We start from the raw sequence: 19975 nt of genomic DNA on the forward strand, positions 1-19975 counted from the left end.
CACTTAGAAATGTTTTAGGGGTTTACAGAGATTTATATGTATTAGTTACATGTATTAGTTATTTCTTGATAGTAATATTTTGAAATAGGGAAGCTGAGACCAGGGCGATATGACAAGGGAAAGACAGAAACAGGATCTAATACTACAGAATCGGGTTCTAAACCTATGTTCTCAAAGTCTGTGCTAAACTGCCACTAAGATTACAAGGGGGCAGGACTGTGACATCTAAGCCAGGAAATACTTAATTGGGGGGGCGCAGAATAGAGGGAGTCCTATTTAATGACTTCCCAAAGAAAGCAACAAAACATGTAGCACATTGAAATGAACTCAAAATGAAGACAATTTTTTCCCAAGCACACAGCTTTAATGCGTATCTGCGCTTTCCTATCACAGGCTCTCAACATGGGGTCTACCCTGGGAAACTGTTTGGAAATGTCAGAAGTCATCACTGAATAAAATTAAAAACTGATTCATCCTGACAGTCAGCCTCCTATTTAGATATTGAATCCTTTGCAAAGACATATTTGCAGAGCCTTCTCCGACAGAAAAAATACAGTTTAATAACTCAATCAGACAAATACATGGTGAATACCTCCTTTGTGCTTGGCCCCGCAGAAATGCCAAGTTCAGGCCACCCTTCTCATTCACAAGAGAGGGCTCTCATAGTTTTCCAATAAACACAAAACAGTACAAATGAACAATCTTGAACTTGGAATGTAGATAAGCCATGGGTCATATTTAACCTTAAAAAATTGAAAAGGCAACATGACATGCGTCCAGGGGACAGATACTGTAGGTGACCAGCCCTGGTGACTCCTCCTCCAAGCCTTTCCTTGACCCCTATCCTTCGGTGCACTCTCCTGACACCCACTTTAACCCCATCATTGTGATAAGAGGGACCAGCATTAATACCAGCAGCTGGGACATGGAAGTTTCTGGATTTAAAAGTGTCAGAAGATACAAGTAAACTTTTATCACAATTCATGAGGAGAAGCCAGGGTCTCCAGGAGGGCAGCGGCTGCGAAGACTGATGGGGATGTGTGATAGACGACCACACGAAGCCAAGCTGATGAGCTCCGCCACCCCCGGAGAAATGAGCCCAAAGACTGCTGGTGACAGCTCGTGCTCATTTCCACCACCAGCAGCCATGTCGGTCACTGTGGGCAGGACTACCGGTTTTTCAAAAGAACCTGGAAATCTGAATTTCTCCGTGTAATCTCCTGATATTTGTAGTTTCCTGAAAGTAGATAAACAACGTGGCATACCAGGTCACCAGGCGACTGATTAGCAGTCTCTGCGCACGGCATAACCACATGAAATGTAGTAGTCAATAGTGAGTTGGATAATCTCTGTGGAAAAGACACACACACGCATGTGCGCACACATCCACACACACACACACAACAACACACCATGCAAAGACTAGAGAACATGCCTGAAGACAGAACACCAGCAATCAGACCAACACAAAGAAGTCTGTAGTTTCAGATTCTTTGTTTTCCACTCACTGTCCACCTCAATTTTCTACCTTCGAACACACATTTCAAAGGTAACCACCTCTCCCTGTCATCATGACTCCCACTGCAGTTCAAGTCTCCAGGACGAGGCTAATTGATCCCTTTGCTTCTGTATAAAAGCCGGAATAACTCTAATTATAGGCAAAGACAATCCACACTCCAAGTAAAAGATCCTCTGTGATCAAGTCCCCGCCCTGTCTCTAATCTGACACTGTCTTATTCTCTCCCTTCTTCAGTACTCCCAAATCCCAGTTATTTCTATCATAGAAGCCAAGTTTTTCAGCAATAGTAGCAGTGGTAATAGAAAAAAAAAAATGTGCAGAAGATTGAATAAGAAAGTAAAATTTAGAAAGCATAGTTTGGAGCTCTTAAAAGGGCAAAGTACAACTTCTTTATAGCAACAACCCACCAGCCAGAGACAGAATTAGGATTTGCATTTTCCATGTGGAAGACAGATCAGTGCCTTCTCGCTGGAGTTGCTAGGCTGACCCTGACCACCCACAGAGACAAATGCAGGCCTTGCCCTCAAGACCCTCAGAACACAGACGTAAACAAAACCAGTACCAGCGCAGCAGGCTGAGCACATTAGGATGGGCTCATGAGCTAAGCATGCTTCTGCCAAATTTGTACCAAGTAACAGATACAGTACACAGACAGAATCTGTCCTATGATTTACTTAATCTCATTATAAATAATCAAGTTACAACTGGGTATAATAAGGAGATGAGTGAAAACATAAGTTTTTAAGTGCTCTCACAATATATCTGATATGGTATCTTACAAACAAACAATAAATGTGAGCCCTTTGACACTGTTCAGCTATTCCATTGTTTTTTTTAATTTATTTATTTTTTTATTAATTTTTTATTTTTTATAAACATGTATTTTTATCCCCAGGGGTACAGGTCTGTGAATCACCAGGTTTACACACTTCACAGCACTCACCAAAGCACATACCCTCCCCAATGTCCATAATCCCACCCCCTTCTCCCAAACCCCCTCCCCCCAGCAGCCCTCAGTTTGTTTTGTGAGATTAAGAGTCACTTATGGTTTGTCTCCCTCCCAATCCCATCTTGTTTCATTTATTCTTCTCCTACCCACTTAAGCCCCCATGTTGCATCACCACTTCCTCATATCAGGGAGATCATATGATAGTTGTCTTTCTCTGCTTGACTTATTTCGCTAAGCATGATACGCTCTAGTTCCATCCATGTTGTCGCAAATGGCAAGATTTCATTTCTTTTGATGGCTGCATAGTATTCCATTGTGTATATATACCACATCTTCTTGATCCATTCATCTGTTGATGGACATCTAGGTTCTTTCCATAGTTTGGCTATTGTGGACATTGCTGCTATAAACATTCGGGTGCACGTGCCCCTTTGGATCACTATGTTTGTATCTTTAGGGTAAATACCCAATAGTGCAATTGCTGGGTCATAGGGCAGTTCTATTTTCAACATTTTGAGGAACCTCCACGCTGTTTTCCAGAGTGGCTGCACCAGCTTGCATTCCCACCAACAGTGTAGGAGGGTTCCCCTTTCTCTGCATCCTCGCCAGCATCTGTCATTTCCTGACTTGTTGATTTTAGCCATTCTGACTGGTGTGAGGTGATATCTCATTGTGGTTTTGATTTGTATTTCCCTGAAGCCGAGTGATATGGAGCACTTTTTCATGTGTCTGTTGGCCATCTGGATGTCTTCTTTGCAGAAATGTCTGTTCATGTCCTCTGCCCATTTCTTGATTGGATTATTTGTTCTTTGGGTGTTGAGTTTGCTAAGTTCTTTATATAGCTATTCCATTTTTTATGCTCTATTTTCAAAACAGGATTTGAGGCAGCCAAGGCAATTCAGTTACTATCTCCACTGTTTACTTTACGTGCGTACACATGTATCATATACATGGCTATACATGGCATATACATATATACACATATACTAGATACTAGATATACTATAATGTATTTGCATTCTTCTCAGATTCATTTGAGATTAATCTGATGTCCCCAGCTTCTGGTAACATATTGTAAGCTTTAGCATCTCTAATTTTTTTTATTGTTTTCTGTTTTTGATCATTTTTGGCAAGGCTTTAGTTATTTTAAAATTTCAAAAAGCAATAAGCAATATAACTTGATACTTCTTTTGATATTTTTAAAGCAGACTCTTTCACTTATGAATCCCCAATCTCAGCACGGATGCAACTTTAGCATCCTTTTGGCTCTTGTAGTTCTTCATTTTCTTAAAAGTCAATAAGGCACCAGTGAGCACAACAAACAATACCATTCTGGTTAATTATGTTTACATATAAACACATTTTTCAAGTTTTTTATAACAAAAATGTTATGCTTTTTCTCTTGGTAGTAGAACTGAAAGCATTAAAAGGAGAATATTTTCTTTGGATTTCTTCTTTTTGTGATGTGTATTATTGTGTAAAATAAATAATAGATTAAAACAAAGACTAGTATCTCTAGTCAAGATTAAAGAAACTGTGGGGTGCCTGGGTGACTCGGTTAAGCGTCTGCCTTGGGCTCAGGTCATGATCCTGGGATGGAGCCTGGTGTTGGGCTCCCTGCTCAGGGGTGTCTGCTTCTCCCTCTCCTCCCTGCTCACGCTCTCTCTCGCTATCTCTACCTCTCATAGAAATAAAATCCTTAAAGAAAAAGAGAGATTAAGCAAACTGATAAAATGAGGTCCATCACTATAAATGCACATAAATGTATATATGCTATATATAAATATTTATATTTATTTATATTTACATATAAATACATTATTCATTATATATTATGTTATGTATTTATTATATATAAATATATGTTTATATTATATACTATATTAAAAATATTTATAAAATTTATAAAGCTATAAATGTATAGTTTGACCAATGAAATGAAGACTGATGAAGGTCAATATCAACTTTATGATTCCACTCTACAGGGAAAGCAGGAGAGCAACATTGCTTTTAACTGAGAAGAGTGAGAGCAAAATGAGTGCAGTGAAATAGCTAAGGAGGTCTTTAAACACCTTGCAAAGGAAAGCCAGCAAGATTGCTACAGTCAAAAGAATCAGTGAGCACATGGCTCCCGGCATTTTTTTTTTTTTTTTTTAAAGAATTCAGGGTAGTCAGCACAAGTTCTTAAGAACTGAAAAAGATTCCATTTAGAAACTCTCTTGCAAGAAGGGAAAGAGGGTGGGAGGAAAAAGAGAGTGAGGGACTGGAGAAACATAGCTCAGGTAATCCCACTAACAACACATTCACTACAAAATAATGATTTATGTGCCATGTTCACACAGGAATCAAATCAACGATTTCTTTAATAACTACAAAATACTGTAAAATGCAAGCTAAACCAAATAACACCTTCCTGAGAATCAAAAGTCAGACAGCATGTAACAGAAGTTTTTCCTTGATTTGGAGTAAGCTAAGTCATGAGATAGTGCTGATACACTGGTATGCTAAGGTTCCACATGTGGGGCTCACAGAGCTGGCAGCCAGAGGCAAGGCCAATTGCATACTCCATGGACAAACACCATGCGAAGTCTGCAAGCTGAGTAAACCCGGTCCAAATGCATACCAGGCAAGGTCTATAACAAGACCGCTCATTCCATACATGCACAACTGGCAAAGCAGGGGAAATGTTTGGAGAGCGCAGTTCCTCAAACAATATGCTACCATGGGACCAGGGCAAAGCATTAGTTCTGGGACTGATAATGATGACTGATAAGGGTAAATAAAATGACACTTTCTTTGTTTAATAAAGGAGGGACAGCCACCCTGCCCTTTCTTTCCCCTTAGGGTATCTCCTTAAAAACACAATAAGACCAGATTTGGGGTGAGGAATTAGATAAACCCCCATCTCCAGCTTTCTAACCCAAGATAACAAAGACCTTAGGGGAACGCAGGAGTCTCTCAGGAGGTACACAAGAGACCCAGGCAAGGAGCATCCATTTGTACTGTGCTTGCTCTGTATTCTGTATCAGATAGAGGTCTTTTTATTGGCAGGATTTTCTTTTATTTTTATTTTTTTTAATTTCCCCAACAGATGACAAGAACAAAATTAACAGTATCAACACTCCACATTCCCCAATCCAGTTTGGCTCCACTCATGGTTGGCAGGTGACTACCTGTAGTTAGAGCCACAGGTTTCCCGTGGTTAGGTACAGCTAAAAGCAGGTCCTTCCCAGCTCTGTTTAACAGAAAGAGCTTCTTTCCCCTAAAAGTTTCCCCCACCTCTTAAACAATCCTCTCCCTCCGCTCACTGGCCCATACTGGCTTCGGTCTACGACCCCCTCCCCCCAGCACCAACCAGAGCCCATCTCTGAAGGTGGGGATGGCAGGGAGGGCCACTCAGGCTGAGTGAAAAAGCACAAGGTGGATGGCTGGGCTCACCCCGTTCTAGGCAAAGGCTGGAAGTCATTTCCTCTCAGCAGATCAATCTCAAAACTGAGCATGGGTTATAATGCATCAGCAAATACTGTCAAATTTGCTTAACAGTTACAAGTAATAATGGGTTCAGTCAAAATCTTTTACTTATTTATTTATTTTTACTTTAACAACAGTAACCAGGTAAAAGTGATTTTGCAAGTATGCTATTTGGAACCAAAACAAACAAAAGAAATCAAACTGAATGAAAACAAACAAACAAACAACAAAACCAAACTTACATAATGTAGCCAAAACATAGCTTGGAACTGTTTAGGAATACGAAGTGCACTTTATTGTGTAATGGTGAGTAAACATAAATTAAAACTTTTTTTTAATATTTTATTTATTTATTTGACAGACTGAGATCACAAGTAGGCAGAGCAGTAGGCAGAGAGAGAGAGAGGGGGAAGCAGGATCCCTGCTGAGCAGAGAGCCCGATGCGGGGGGCTTCATCCAGGACCCTGAGATCATGACCCGAGCTGAAGACAGGGCTTAACCCACTGAACCACCCAGGTGCCCCTAAATTGAAACTTCTTAAACAACTAATTGAACAGATATGGTGCCTTAAACAACAAGTTGAGTTGCCATCGTCATGCTCATGAAAATAAATCAACAGTGGACACAGTGTGTAACTCACAGAGCTCAGATCTCTACTGGAGATGAGACTGATGGTCCCCCGGAAGCCTATACTGTCTCCTTCACAAGACTGAAAGAAGACTGAACAGCTACAGGCTGCCTTTCTTGCCCCATCTTCTACAAAGCTCCCTACACATCTTTCCCCACTCTCATTTCTGTGACCATCAACCTCCAACAGGAAAAGAGGAGAAAACAATGGGACTCTAGAAGCAATGTCCCTCTGCCTCAAAGAACACATTTGAATAGCTCTCCACAGTGAAATCTATTTTAAAAAATTTTAAAAATGCTTCACAGATTTTCCTTTTATGCTCCATCAATTTAAATTTCAAGTTTGGAATTTACTGACTTCTATGAAAACGTGGCTCATCGTTGTCTTCAAAAGGGGAAAGGCAGAAATCTGCCCAAACTAAAGTTCAGCATTTTCAAGTCGGCACATTCTCTGCCTAACCTTTGTTAAACCTCTTTTGAGAATCACCTCACCAAACTGATAAAAATGCTTCTGCAATGTGTACGTCTCAGCTCTGCCAGACGAGCAGCTCTGAAAGTCAGCCAGAGAAAATGCAGGCTGGGAGTCAGAAGGAAGTTCCCAACACTGAAGCAAGGAGGCCCTCACTGCCTCCCTCGGGAGACCAGCCCACTAACAAACCAGAGGATCTTAAAGTTGAGCAGGAGCAAAACACTCAAACTTCACCATCAGACAATGGAATAAAGTGGGTTTAACGAGTCAATGCTTTTTTGTTTGTTTGTTTTTCCACTTTTGTTTTAAAATATATGTGTAGCACAGACCAGGGGTACTACAAGCTAGGGTTATCTGAGAGGGTCTAAATTTAGCATTCTTAAGCAATTAAAATCTCCCATAATGTTTCATAATAATGCCTCGATATTTCTTCTCAATATAAGGCAAGTAATTACTACCAAGTGTGTTTTATAGCTAAAGGAATAAAAACCAAGTGACCTGGAAAAATTGGCTAATAATTTGCCTGAGGTCATAAATAAATGAGCAGCACCTCCAGGAATAAGTGTTAAATTTCCTAACCCTCAGTTCCTTCAGATAATCATTTTCTTCTGAGCTCTTCATAACTTTTTAAAATCCAACAACCATACACTGTTCTATCCTGGGTGGTTTCTCAGGATTCCCAAACTCCAAAGCATAGCTCTGTAACATACTAACAAGGATTTGCAGCAAAAAAGGATATATATTTATAGTGAATGCTGCCTTAGCTATCCTATTTCTTTATATAGTGAAAAATCAAACAATGGTTTTAGATCCACACTCTTCAATATTCTCAAGCTCTTTACCAAACCCCTTATCAAGGAATGAATTGAACCGATTTTAACTTTTAAATCTCATTTTTCATCGCCCCCATTTAATAGGAGGATTCTATTTGAAGAATCCTGTGCAGCAAGCGTGAGCATCTTATGTATTAAATCCAAATGGTGATTTGACAATCTTTCCAGTGCAACTCCAAAAACAGGTAAATAGGGAAACCGCAGAGCTGGATTTTTTTGTTGATTTTTGTGAGTAAATGCAGCAAAGTGTATTCATATCCATGGAATAACACTGTTTGTGCCATTTTGCACTCAATTCTACGCTCCCTCCTACCTTTTTTGAATATAACAACTACCAACTGGTTTATGGATATAAAGTATCAGGCATTTAAATATGTTTCTGTCACTGTCATTCATTGATCTATTAAGCCTATCAAGGCTCACTGGGGGCCTCCTAAATGCCAGAAGTGGTGCCAGCAAACAAAAGAAACAATCCTTGTACCCATGGAGCTTGCCACTCATTAGGAGAGGAGAGACAAATATTTTCAGATACAACTATTTAAAGTACAATTCTGATCAGTGCTTTGTGAGTACAGAGCATTTCTGTCCTCATCTGGGAGCTCAGAAAAAGAATCCTTGGGGAAATGATATTTCAGCTCCAACAACAAATAGGAAAAGGAGTTGGCCAGGAAAAGATGGAAGAAGGAGCAAGGGTAGAAGCCATGAGAGAGCTCATCATGATAGCCAGAGCATCAGAAGGGAAGGAGAGAGAGCAAAATGCAATCAGAAGTAGTTTTGTTAGAGTACGGAGTCGACCACCCCTCAATTAGACAGAGAACACTCTCGATAATGCAAGTCACACAGTGAAGTTTATTTCCAGCTAGCTGGGGTCCAAGTATCCGCCCGGCGCAGTGGGTTTCAACAAGGACCCCAAGCACTCAAAGCCAAGGGTTTATATAACATTTTCAAGGCACTTCTTCATAGCTACATACATATCTTGCACCCTACTTTGACAGTTTAACTTTGTTTAACCTTTTGCCATTCCAGTGTCACCCTGGCGCCATCCTGGTGGTTAAGTGAGATTTAGGTTTAGAAGAAATTCAACTTTATTTACATTTCCTTCCACCTCAGCTTCCCTCAGTTTTATGGTGCAACCTTAGGCCTTGAGGAACTGAGCCACTGTCTCCGGAAACTGGGCATTGAAGAGATAGCCCTTTTTGCTCTAAATCACCAGGACATTTGCAAACCAAGGGAGACTCCTGTCTTGCAGGATTGTGATCTCTGCAAGTTAAGTACTTGTTTTTCTTTAACATTTGGTCCCTATGGCACCATCACCTAACCATCCTGGTGGTATATGATTAAGTTGTTTCTTAGGTTTTAGCTACTTTCTCTTATCTCAAGTTACCTGCGCCCTGTGGGCTGGTTAGGGATGCTCAGTAAAATGGCTTCCCGGCCTTCAGGATGGCCATTCTTATGCTAACCCACTCTCACAGTGCAAGGTGCCGGCTTTTGCTTTGCCAAGATGGCTGTACTTATGTCAGGGCTAGACTCGAGGTGGGAACAGCCTTGTTTTTCTTGGCCTTCACACCTGGAGCTGATTTCTGAGACTTGTTTTTAAGTCCCCTAGGGGAAGGGGAGCAGGAACAGTAAAATAGGTCCTTGCAGTTTGGAGAGAGCAACATTTGAGGGCCTTAAAAGGCAAGTAAGAACAGCGGGCAGCCACTGAAAGATTCAACTTCAACTTACATTGTAAGGGCACTCTTGCTACTCTATAGACTGCAGAAAGAAGGGAACAGATAGGCAAAGCATGGCATGGCAGAACCGGCTGGTAGATTATTACAGTGATCCACGTGTTCAGGGATAATTTTTTTAAAAACAACGGTAAAATCATGACTCTCATATGCATGTAAGATCAACACGTGTCAGACTTCAACTCATTAATTGACAAGAGAACCAGAAAGGTATTACAACCAGTTCAAAGGAGAATTCAAAAGACCACGTTTATACGCAATAAAGGAAAGCGGAAATAAATTTATAATAGATGCAAAAATAGGTCTATCCCAGGAATAATAATCAATTGCCTTCCACCTACTTTGCACTTTTTATGGACAAGAATCATTTGCATTATTATCTGTTTTCTACAACTCTCAGAGTTGTGGAGTAGCTTACAGACAAGGGAAGGCCAATAACCCAGACATCTGAACTGGAAGGACTCTCACTAATCTATTTGCCTATCTTAAAGTTGTTCGCATATTTTCCTAACTCAGATAATAGTGACTTGGCAAAAGGAGGTGTCAGAAAAGAGGGAGAGAAATAGACATTTTTAATATGTATAGGTAGGAGACTCAATAAGATTTGGTGTTTGAGGGCGCCTGGGTGGCTCAGTGGGTTAAGCCGCTGCCTTCGGCTCAGGTCATGATCTCAGGGTCCTGGGATCGAATCCCGCATCGGGCTCTCTGCTCAGCAGGGAGCCTGCTTCCTCCTCTTTCTCTGCCTACTTGTGATCTCTCTCTGTCAAATAAATAAATAAAATCTTAAAAAAAAAAAAAAAAGATTTGGTGTTTGATTACAAGGGGGCCAGGGAGGGGACCACAAAGAAAATGTCCAGGGATGGAATTCAAAATAAATTCCTATGGAAGACACCATCAGTTATCTATTTGCATTTTTCAGGACAAGGGCCTGACTACCCTAGAGAGGGACCCACGCTGCAGGGAAGCAGCAGACTCAACAATAATTCTATTTTAAACTCTACCATGATATACCAAAGGGCGTGGACAAAGAAATAAATGAAATCAAATTCATTCTCTTTACCAGGACTTTTTTTCTCTTGTGCCAGCCTCTGGATTACCTAGTGACACCATGCCCAAAACTACCTTTTCCCTGCAGAGTGGAATTAAGCTGTATGGGGAGTCTATGGAAATCTCCCAGCACAGAAATGTGTTATTCTCTTTCCTAATCAGCAGTGTGGAAGCAATGTGATTTATGGGTTCAGGACAGCCAGGGGAAAGAAAGAACGTGGACGGAGTTCAATGTCCCTGCCATGGACTCTCCATCTCTTTATGTCCACATACTCGTAATTTCTTTGATAAGTTTGTTCTAGAACCACCAAACTTTCCTTCTACTTTGATTTCTTACTCCATGTCATCTGAAAGGAAATGTTTCCAGGGTCAGCTCTACTTTTGATACTTCTTCTCCAAACAAAATAAGCTTTTAGCTTCTGTGTCAGTTTACATAACTGGAACTGTTAAAATGTTAAAAATTTTTAAAAATGATAATATTACCTGGTCTTTTCACTGTCTTGGCAATAATTAAAAGCTTCCTGGGGCACATAATTTACATAGGACTTAAAACATTCACTCACTACTACAGAATAATATATGCATTATAAATGTACAAATTTAAATATCAAGTTCATCAAGTAAACTATCCTGGTACTGGACTTTGTGTTACATGAGGTCTTTTTAAACATGTTAATCATCAGCAATAAATACTGAGCTACTTTTTTTTTCCCCTTAACATTCATTTATTTATTTGAGAGACAGAAGGAATGAGAGTGAGGAATGGGAAGAGGAAGAGGGAGAGAATCCCAAGCGGACTCCCCACTGAGCGTGGAGCCCCATGTGGGGTTCAGTCTCACGACCGTGAGATCATAGCCTGAGTCGAAACCAAGAGTCAGACACTTCACTGACTGAGCCATCCAGCTTCCCCGATACTGAGCTATCTCTTGAGAGAATTCAGGTACATGACCCAAATGATCACTGGACACTGAGGAGCATCTAATGGAAAAGAAGTCAAGGGACACTAGCTGCAGTAAGGATATTTTTAAAGCTCGGCAAAGGGGTCCTTGGGCCACACTGGGTAGGAGCGGCAGCTTTGATGCCACTCTTGCAACCATCAGTAACAGCTCCGGACCTAGAGATGAAGAACACCTGCTGGGTGACACTCCAGCTCAACCATATGTCACATACTGTCCAGGTACTCTCTCGCCTGAGCCAAACTCATGGCAACGCTGACAAAGGTAACCATTTTCAATTATTCTTTCCCAGATGTCATCTCTATTCTACCCTCCACCTTGCCATGTCAGATTGCACTAGATCTATTCTCATAAAGAGGGGTAAAAGCCTTTCTCCCAGTTTCAAATGTTCCCCAAATGAAGGTCTACCAAGACAATGATGCTTTCAAATGATCTTTAAAATCAGTCCTAAGGTAATTCTTCCCCAATGACTACACTGAGCTGCTAAAAAAAATAGGTCTGCTTAACTTGCTCTACTTAAAAGTGACCGTATCATCCTCAAAAACAACCAGGATGGATAATCTTACACATTTGAGCCCTCATAAAACCACTGGGATATAACATCTTCTACCCAGACGCTCTCAGTTGCTATAACTATGATGCCCAGAATATGGTCACACGCAGATGGGTATTTCAAAAGTTTTGAATAATGTCAAATCCAAGCATGCAGACATTACCTCTGCCTCTAAAATAAAACAAATTAAAATTTCCCCCAAAATACCTATGTCTGCTCTGAAATAAATCCTACACATAAAACCACAAATTATGCAAGCACGTCTATATTCTTGACCCTTCTGTCAAAGTTCGTTTTCACATTCCTTACATTCTCAGAGGCAAGATAAAACATCCCTCAACAAAAACGTGCAAAACCTAAGAAAACATTGCAATCAAATAATCATCTGTAAACACTGGGATGTGAAGCAATTTTTAAACCATGCTGCTACACAAAGTAATCCTAAAACATTCTCACGTTGCCTCAAAGAAATACCAAGGTTTATTTTCTTGACCTTTGCAACCTTTTCAAATAGAAAATTTTGAAAAAAGATATCCCTTAATTAAAGTACCTTTCCTACTATTTAAAAGACTATGATGATGCTTCTCCAAGAAACCTTTATTTCTCCCCTTTCTAATGTGGAATCCTGCAAATTTCCCTTCCACTTCAAACTTAAAGTACCAAATCCCAATGTCAATAACCAATGGATAGTTATGTAAGAACAAGTTTGAAAATAGCCCTGCCCATTCCTTTGTAGGTTTGTCCTGCCCCTAAAAAGAATATCATTCAAAACACTGATTATGTTCCAAGCAGTTAGAAATGCTGAGAAAGAGTAGATCCTTGGGGAAAGAGGTGAGAAAGTTCTCAAAAAAAGAACCACAGGGTAGATCATCATTATTAGCCACATCCACAGACAGGAAAATCCCTAAACGTTTCTGCATGGGGTAGAAAGGCTGCCTGAACAACAATTTGATTTAAACCAGGCAAAGTGAAATCATCATCTGTCTAGCTAAGCGAACACAAAATTTGCCCAGTGATATATTCATTTCCTAAATGTACCCAGGATTCACAGAATCAAGAGCAGCAAACTATTGGCATATTACTAAAAAATGCCAGGTAAAAATTAAAAGCTGTTTATACTATGACAGTGTTCACACCATGAACTGCTTGTACCAGGATTTCCGTTTAAATATATTTCAGAAGAGAATTTTTATAAAAGTACAAATGTATCTTCATACTCAGAAGATTTCTGTTAGGTCACATGTCATGGGAAAATTCCTTGCACTTCCAAACAAACTCCGTCAATCAGAAAGAAGCATTTGAATCACCGTCAAGTGTCTGAAAGTCTGTTACCTTCGAAAATCGCGCATTAATCCATTTGGTAAAGGTCTTCTTCTGCACGTCATTGTGTTCATCTGCAGGAGGGAAAAGGAGAGAAGGGAAATGAATGCATGTCTGTACCTTTGGGAAGGGCTCTAAATACAATCACCCCCGTCATGGAGAGTTTAAAATTGTAGTCCTCCTAAGGGTTCCTGAGGCATAAAGATCCACAGCTGAGGAAGAACAGGAAGGCTGAGGGAGTCTGCCCCTGTCTTCAGCAGGGGAAGCTAGGGCACCTTCCCCAGGGAGCCGGCCCGCCCTGTCCTGAGCCTCAACCATTCAGTCCCCATGTGCGGGACAGAATCAGCACCTCCCCTTCACACTATTCCACATAATACTTCCTGTTGCATTTTGCTAAGTGAAATTTCCACGTGATAAAGACGTTAGCATATCCAAAACAAAAATCGAAGTCATCCACAAAAAAAGCCTAAGAAACTCAGGATCTTCCTCATTTTTTGAACAAGTCCTACCCTTCCAGAACAAAAACTAGCATAAGGTTATTCCACAACCTCTGTTTTCCTGTAGGAAGAATAACAGGACAAGGTTTTAATGATCGTGATCTATAAATTACAGTATTTTACAAATGGAGAAACGGGAGTCATTTTTTTTTTAAATGATCAAGTTTGGTTTTGATGACAAATTCATGTTCCAAGCCACAGCCAATGAAAATGAACGACAGCGTCCAGAATGTCTTGAAGATGGGCAGAATGATTTAGTGAAGCGCAGGGAAACCCTGTGATATATCAAACAGACAAAGGGCTTTAGAACAAACTAGACCACACCCCAATCCACTAAGCAGGTGACCCTGGGTAATCACTACAATGCCCCCTCTCCTCTGGTTCTCCTTGTAAAAGAGAGATAAATAACACCCCGCCTGCAAGGGCATTTTGAAGATGAGTGAATCTAAGCAGAAACCATTTGCCAAAGAGCTGGCATTGAACTCTTTGTTATTGTTATTGCTATAATCATTACTACAGTCTGCATGTAAACATGGCAGATAAATACCCATTGTGCCCTCTCTGCTACTTCTAATGAGATCCTCTTCAGTTGCTCCCCAGTTCTCTACTGCAACCAGCAAGAGTCACTGTTGGCTTACTGCCTGCAGAGCACATTAAAACCATCTCTGACTGGTTCCAAAAGCTGCCTCAGGAGGATTTAGAACGATGCTGAAAGCTGTGGTTCTGTCTGTCTGTGTGCATGAACACACTGCCTGCCCCGGTACCATCCACACTACCGGGCTGCCTCTCACATCGTAACAGCAAGATAGTAACAGAGATGCCCCAGTGCACCCTGCTCTCCGTGCATCAATTTAAAAGGGCTGCCTTCACCCTAGACCTCCTAAGGCATCTCTAACAGCAGAAGTAGAAGTTCAGCCACCACTTCACCAAGTTTGTGATCTCTTTGATCCTTCCTCCCTTCTGCAAGGAGAGTTTGTGATTAAAAGGTCATTCCTGAAATAAATAGGAGAGTTGCAGCTCCAGAAAGGAGTGCCCTTTTACACATCCATAAAGGTAATTGGAGACTGACTCTGAGAAACAAAGGGGGAAACTGGGTGAAAAACAAAACTGTTGTTTAAGAACCTTCTTGATGCTAATTGCACTGAGAGGTAGCCTGCTTTCCAGAAAGGACAATGCAGTCAGCCTCAGACCTGATTTCCAGCTTTCTGCCATCGATCAATGCCATATATAAGCCATTTATTAACCAAGAGGTCTTGCTTACACACTCTGAATGTCCCCACCTTGCGATCACGCCCAAGAGAGATAGAGCTGAGATGATACAGAAAATATAAGTCAGCCACATTCGTCATGCGTATATATCTGTATCAGCCCCACCAATACAAATCAGTGTTCAGAGCTCTTAGAAAAGCTAATTATTTGACCAATTAACCTTAGAAAAGATTTGTTTTTGTATAGTTTACTATACATATATCCCATAATACTATGAACAAAAATACATATAAAGGTCATAAATATTAAATTTTCCTAATTTTATAACATTCATCACACAAGCTGAAAATTTTATCACCATAAAAATGGGGAACATTCTTGGGGCACCTGAGTGGCTCAGTGGGTTAAGCCTCTGCCTTCGGCTCAGGTCATGATCTCAGGGTCCTGGGATCAAGTCCCACATGGAGCCCCACATCAGGCTCTCTGCTCAGCAGGGAGCCTGCATCCCCCACTTCTCTGCCTGCCTCTCTGCCTGTGATCTCTCTGTCAAATAAACAAAATCTTTAAAAAAAATAAAAATAAATTTTTTAAAATGGGAAACATTCCTAAGGATTGATATTAATGAATTTTGTTTTTTTCTTATCCTCTTTTCTGAGCATTTAACCTTCTTATTTTCAAAAATATTAAAATATTTAATAGTTCATATGTTCCTCTCCATTATCAGATATAGTCCAGATACAGACTGGACAAAGAAATGAGTATGTGCACCTTAATGAATGATAACTAAGGTTCTTCAACTTATCACATAAAGTAGAAAATTAAATGCTAAAAATAGATTTCTCCCATATGGAGATGTTTACAAAAATGAATAAGTTAATGTTTCTATAATAGTCTATGATCTTTGGGTCAAATCTAAGTTTGAATATGAGTCTAAGTAACCAATACGAAATAAAGTATGAGGTTGTAGAGATACATTGTCCAACATCCAAGCCTTTCAAAAATACTTCCAAATTTATAACACTCCTCTGTATTCATTTTCCTGACAGTTAAAAAAGGGGGGGGGGAAGAGTTCAAATTTCAATAAGGCATTAATTCACATTTCCCTTTTCTAACACACACACACACACACACACACACACCCCTCTTATTTTCTACCAGAAAGGAACTCAGTAAAAGAACTGGAATTAGCCTGCAGCTTTTCAATTATGAGGTTAAAATATAACAAATTTGGAACACTTCGTAGTAGAAAACAGCCCTCTGCACCACAATTAAGGTAACAACACTGGCCCAGGTCCTGTTTCTGGGAGGTAAAAATATGCCAGCAAAGTGGTAGTAAGACAACTAAAAATCTCGGTCATGCAATACTGACCAATCATTTTGCCTTTCCTAGAAATTTATGCAGAACTTCAAAAGTATCAAAGTCATTCAGCTCTCCATTATCAAGCCAATTTGTCATTTAATTTCTCCAAAATAAAAATGTGCAGTTAATACCATCTTACATATAACTGACTTTTTCTACATAAATAAGTTAGTATAATTTACACTCTAAATGTATTCATTCCAGTTCCTAAACAAGCATTGTCTTTAGATTCGGATTTTTGAAAAACCCTTTAGTTTCTGAAAGCCTTTCAGGGCTTAGCAAATCTCATCCATTTAATGACCTTTCTCCATTAAGGGGACAAACACGGGACTGAATTAGGGGAAGAAAAATGTGTTAAATCCCTTAAGGCTGATTTTCCAAATTCTTCCTCTAAATATTTTGCTCCTCTTAAAATGCTTTTGACATGCTCACACAGATCCAAGGGCCTTTGCTGCTGTCTCGCCTGGAATTTTATTTCTGTGATGGGTGAGAGAAGTAAAGCAAAAAACATCAACAAAACAGCCTGATAAATCTTCCAGGAAACTGGCTTGCAATTTTTTTCACTTCACCAGCTCAAATGCGTATCAAAAATTCTTTCAGCAGAACGCAGCAACAAATCTCAATTTAAATCCTGAACTGGAAATGTGGCAGAGAAATTAGACTTGTTTCCCTTATGGAAACACCCAAGTCCTAGGAACACGGATACTTCTCTTAAAACCAGACTACTGTTAGCGAGAAAGCATTATCTGCCTGTACATCTTTCAAAGCAACTGAAGAGCGTCCAATTGGCTGGCGATAACCTGAGTCCATAAAATGCAGTTATGTAGAGAAGAAGTCCCTACACTTTAAGCCAAAAGAGAAATGTCTTGTTGGATGATTTAAAACTTGGATTGGCTTTATTAAAGCCTCTCATGAAAGGCAACTCACCCTAGAAAGCCAGTTTCTCATTAGCAAAAGAGATTATTTCGGAAGGAATGAAAGCATTTCAGACCATCCTCCCACTTCTTTTTCTGGCTACTGTATTTCATCAAGTCCAAAGAAACCCACCACCGGGGCTTAGTGAGATCTTGGGGTCTCCTACCCACTTGGTTGGCCTCTGAACACCACCAATTCACTTACTGAAACAACACGAATAAAAATGGCACATGGAAATATGTAAATATTATGTAACAATCTGCCAAATGTTACAAATACGTAGTCAAAGACGCAGAGACAAGAGAAGACAGACGACTCTCAATTAGAGTGTATAAACTCCAAACTTGTTTCAAAATCTGACATTCTCAGAGGGGCTGGGGAAAAAAAAAACTTAAAAATGTGCTTTTCAAAATTGTCAAAACTACCTAAGTATATCTGGACTTTAGATAATTAACATTTCAAATGTTATCTTCATATGTTTATCGCATTTATACTTTGAAGTTATTAAAGCCAAAAACCATTTGAAACAGACTTTCAGACTTCACGCTATAAGAAGCAAAGAACAACTCGATGGTCTCTTTGGCAGATGTGAAGGTGGGTGAAGTGACAAGAGGAAAACAACTTTCCTTTGCAAGAAGCCTGAGATCAAGGGACGAAAGCTGAAGGAACTGTCCAATATCACCCACTGCACAATGTCAAGAGCCACAAACAGAACCAGGTCCCACTGGCTCCTAAGCCTGCGTTCAACGTATGCCAAGCACAAGGAGGTCCAAGTTTCATGGGGAAAAAGGCATTTAAAATATATCTTGAAGGACAGATGACTTCTGGTTCATGCAAAGAAGGGCATTCTAGACATAATAAGAGAAAAATAGAATAATACCCTCTTCATTTCAGGCTCAAATTCAACACCTAACAAAAAAGAGCTTATTTAATTAAACATAATGCATATTTATGAGAAAACAGAGTGTTTTAACATATAATAACATCAAAAGAACAATTCTAAAATACTCCAAACTTGGAATTTGAGAGGCGGGGTGGAGGGGTTTGGGGGTTAGGGAAGGAGAAAGTGAAACAAGATGGGATCGGGAGGGAGACAAACCATAAGAGGCTCTTAATCTCACAAAACAAACTAAGGGTTGCAGGCAAGGGGTGGGGGTGGGGGCGGTTAGAGAGAGGGTGGTTGGGTTATGGACATTGGGGAGGGTGTGTGATATGGTGAGTGCTCTGAAGTGTGTAAACCTGGCGATTCACAGACCTGTACCCCTGGGGCCAATAATACATTATATATTTATAAAAATAATTAATAAAAAAATAACTTTGCAATCACAGAAATAAAAATAAAATAAAATACTCCAAACTTCAGAACATCTTCAATCCTTAAAAATATTTATACCCATAAAAAGAAGATGAGTACAGAGTTAGAATTATATGTTCAAAAATGTTTTTTTAAAAAATATGGATTCTTTGAAAAGCAACCTCTTTATATAAACCTTCTAGCATCGTCCATCCATTCCCCTCCCAAATTCATGGCAATTCTGCAGCTCCTGGATTCCAAAAATTCTACAGCCCCACATGCACTGTGTTTAGGATTTCTGTCATGTTCACCATTGGAAGAAAATGTCTGTTTCATCAGAGAACCAACCTAACCCACCCAAACTACCCACCTTACTTTCACAGAATCAGGGTGTCTAAGAGCTGGAAAGTATATAAAATCAGAGGACCTGATCAAGCCCCAATCTGAAACTAGACACATCAGAAGTTTATCCCACAAGATGAAGTCAAGTGGTGCCAGAAATCAAATCAGAATCCCCATCTCTATCTAGTATTCTCCGGTACTCGCAAAGCTCTTTAACACCTTGATTCAATACAATTAACATACCACACAATTCATTCATGTAAAGTCTACAATTCAGTGTTTTCTGATAAATTACATATTAAATTTTTTTAATTGTGGTGAAATACACAGAACATATATTTTCCCACTTTAACCATATTAAAGGTGCAATCCAGTGGCATTAATTATATTTACAAGGTTGTGCAACCATCACCACTACATCCAAAACTTTTTTCATCTGCACGAGTAGAAGTCTCATAACCATTAAACAAGAATTCTCCCATTCACAGGGGCACCTGGCTGGCTCACTAGTTACAGCATGTGACTCTTGATCGCAAGGTTTTGTGTTTAAGCCCCACTATTGGGAGTGAAGCCTATTTTAAAAACAAATAAATAAACTGTGATAATTTTCCCACTCCCCCCTCTTCCCAGGCACTAGTAACCCCTAATCTACTTCTGTCTATATATATTTGCCTCTTCTAGATATTTCACGTAAGTGGAATGATACAGTATCTGTCCTTTTGCATCTGGCTTGTTTTACCCCGCACCACGTTATCCAGCATTATCCCTGTGGTAGCATGGGTCGGAAACTCCTTCGTTTTTACAACAGAATATTTCATTGTATGTATATACCACTTTTTTTTAAGATTTTATTTACTTGTTTATTTATTCGAGAGAAACAAGAG

General features: G+C 39.8%; 1 protein-coding gene and 1 long non-coding RNA gene across 5 annotated transcripts in view; one reads left to right on the forward strand and one right to left on the reverse strand.

Moving 5' to 3' along the window:
* Positions 1–19975, reverse strand: part of UTRN (utrophin) — a 507070-nt gene that overhangs the window by 390476 nt on the left and 96619 nt on the right. For all 4 annotated transcript variants that reach the window (XM_082730779.1, XM_082730780.1, XM_082730777.1 and 1 more), the window contains one exon: positions 13487–13548. In XM_082730779.1, coding sequence (XP_082586905.1) covers positions 13487–13548 — 62 coding nt within the window. The remainder of the gene's footprint in view (positions 1–13486; positions 13549–19975) is intronic.
* On the forward strand, positions 4398–10399 carry LOC309864890. The gene is made up of 2 exons (XR_014311828.1): positions 4398–8893; positions 8935–10399. It is a non-coding gene; the product is annotated as an uncharacterized lncRNA (long non-coding RNA).

This window comes from Mustela nivalis (genome assembly GCF_964662115.1).
Source record: "Mustela nivalis genome assembly, chromosome: 5".
Taxonomy (NCBI): domain Eukaryota; kingdom Metazoa; phylum Chordata; class Mammalia; order Carnivora; family Mustelidae; genus Mustela; species Mustela nivalis.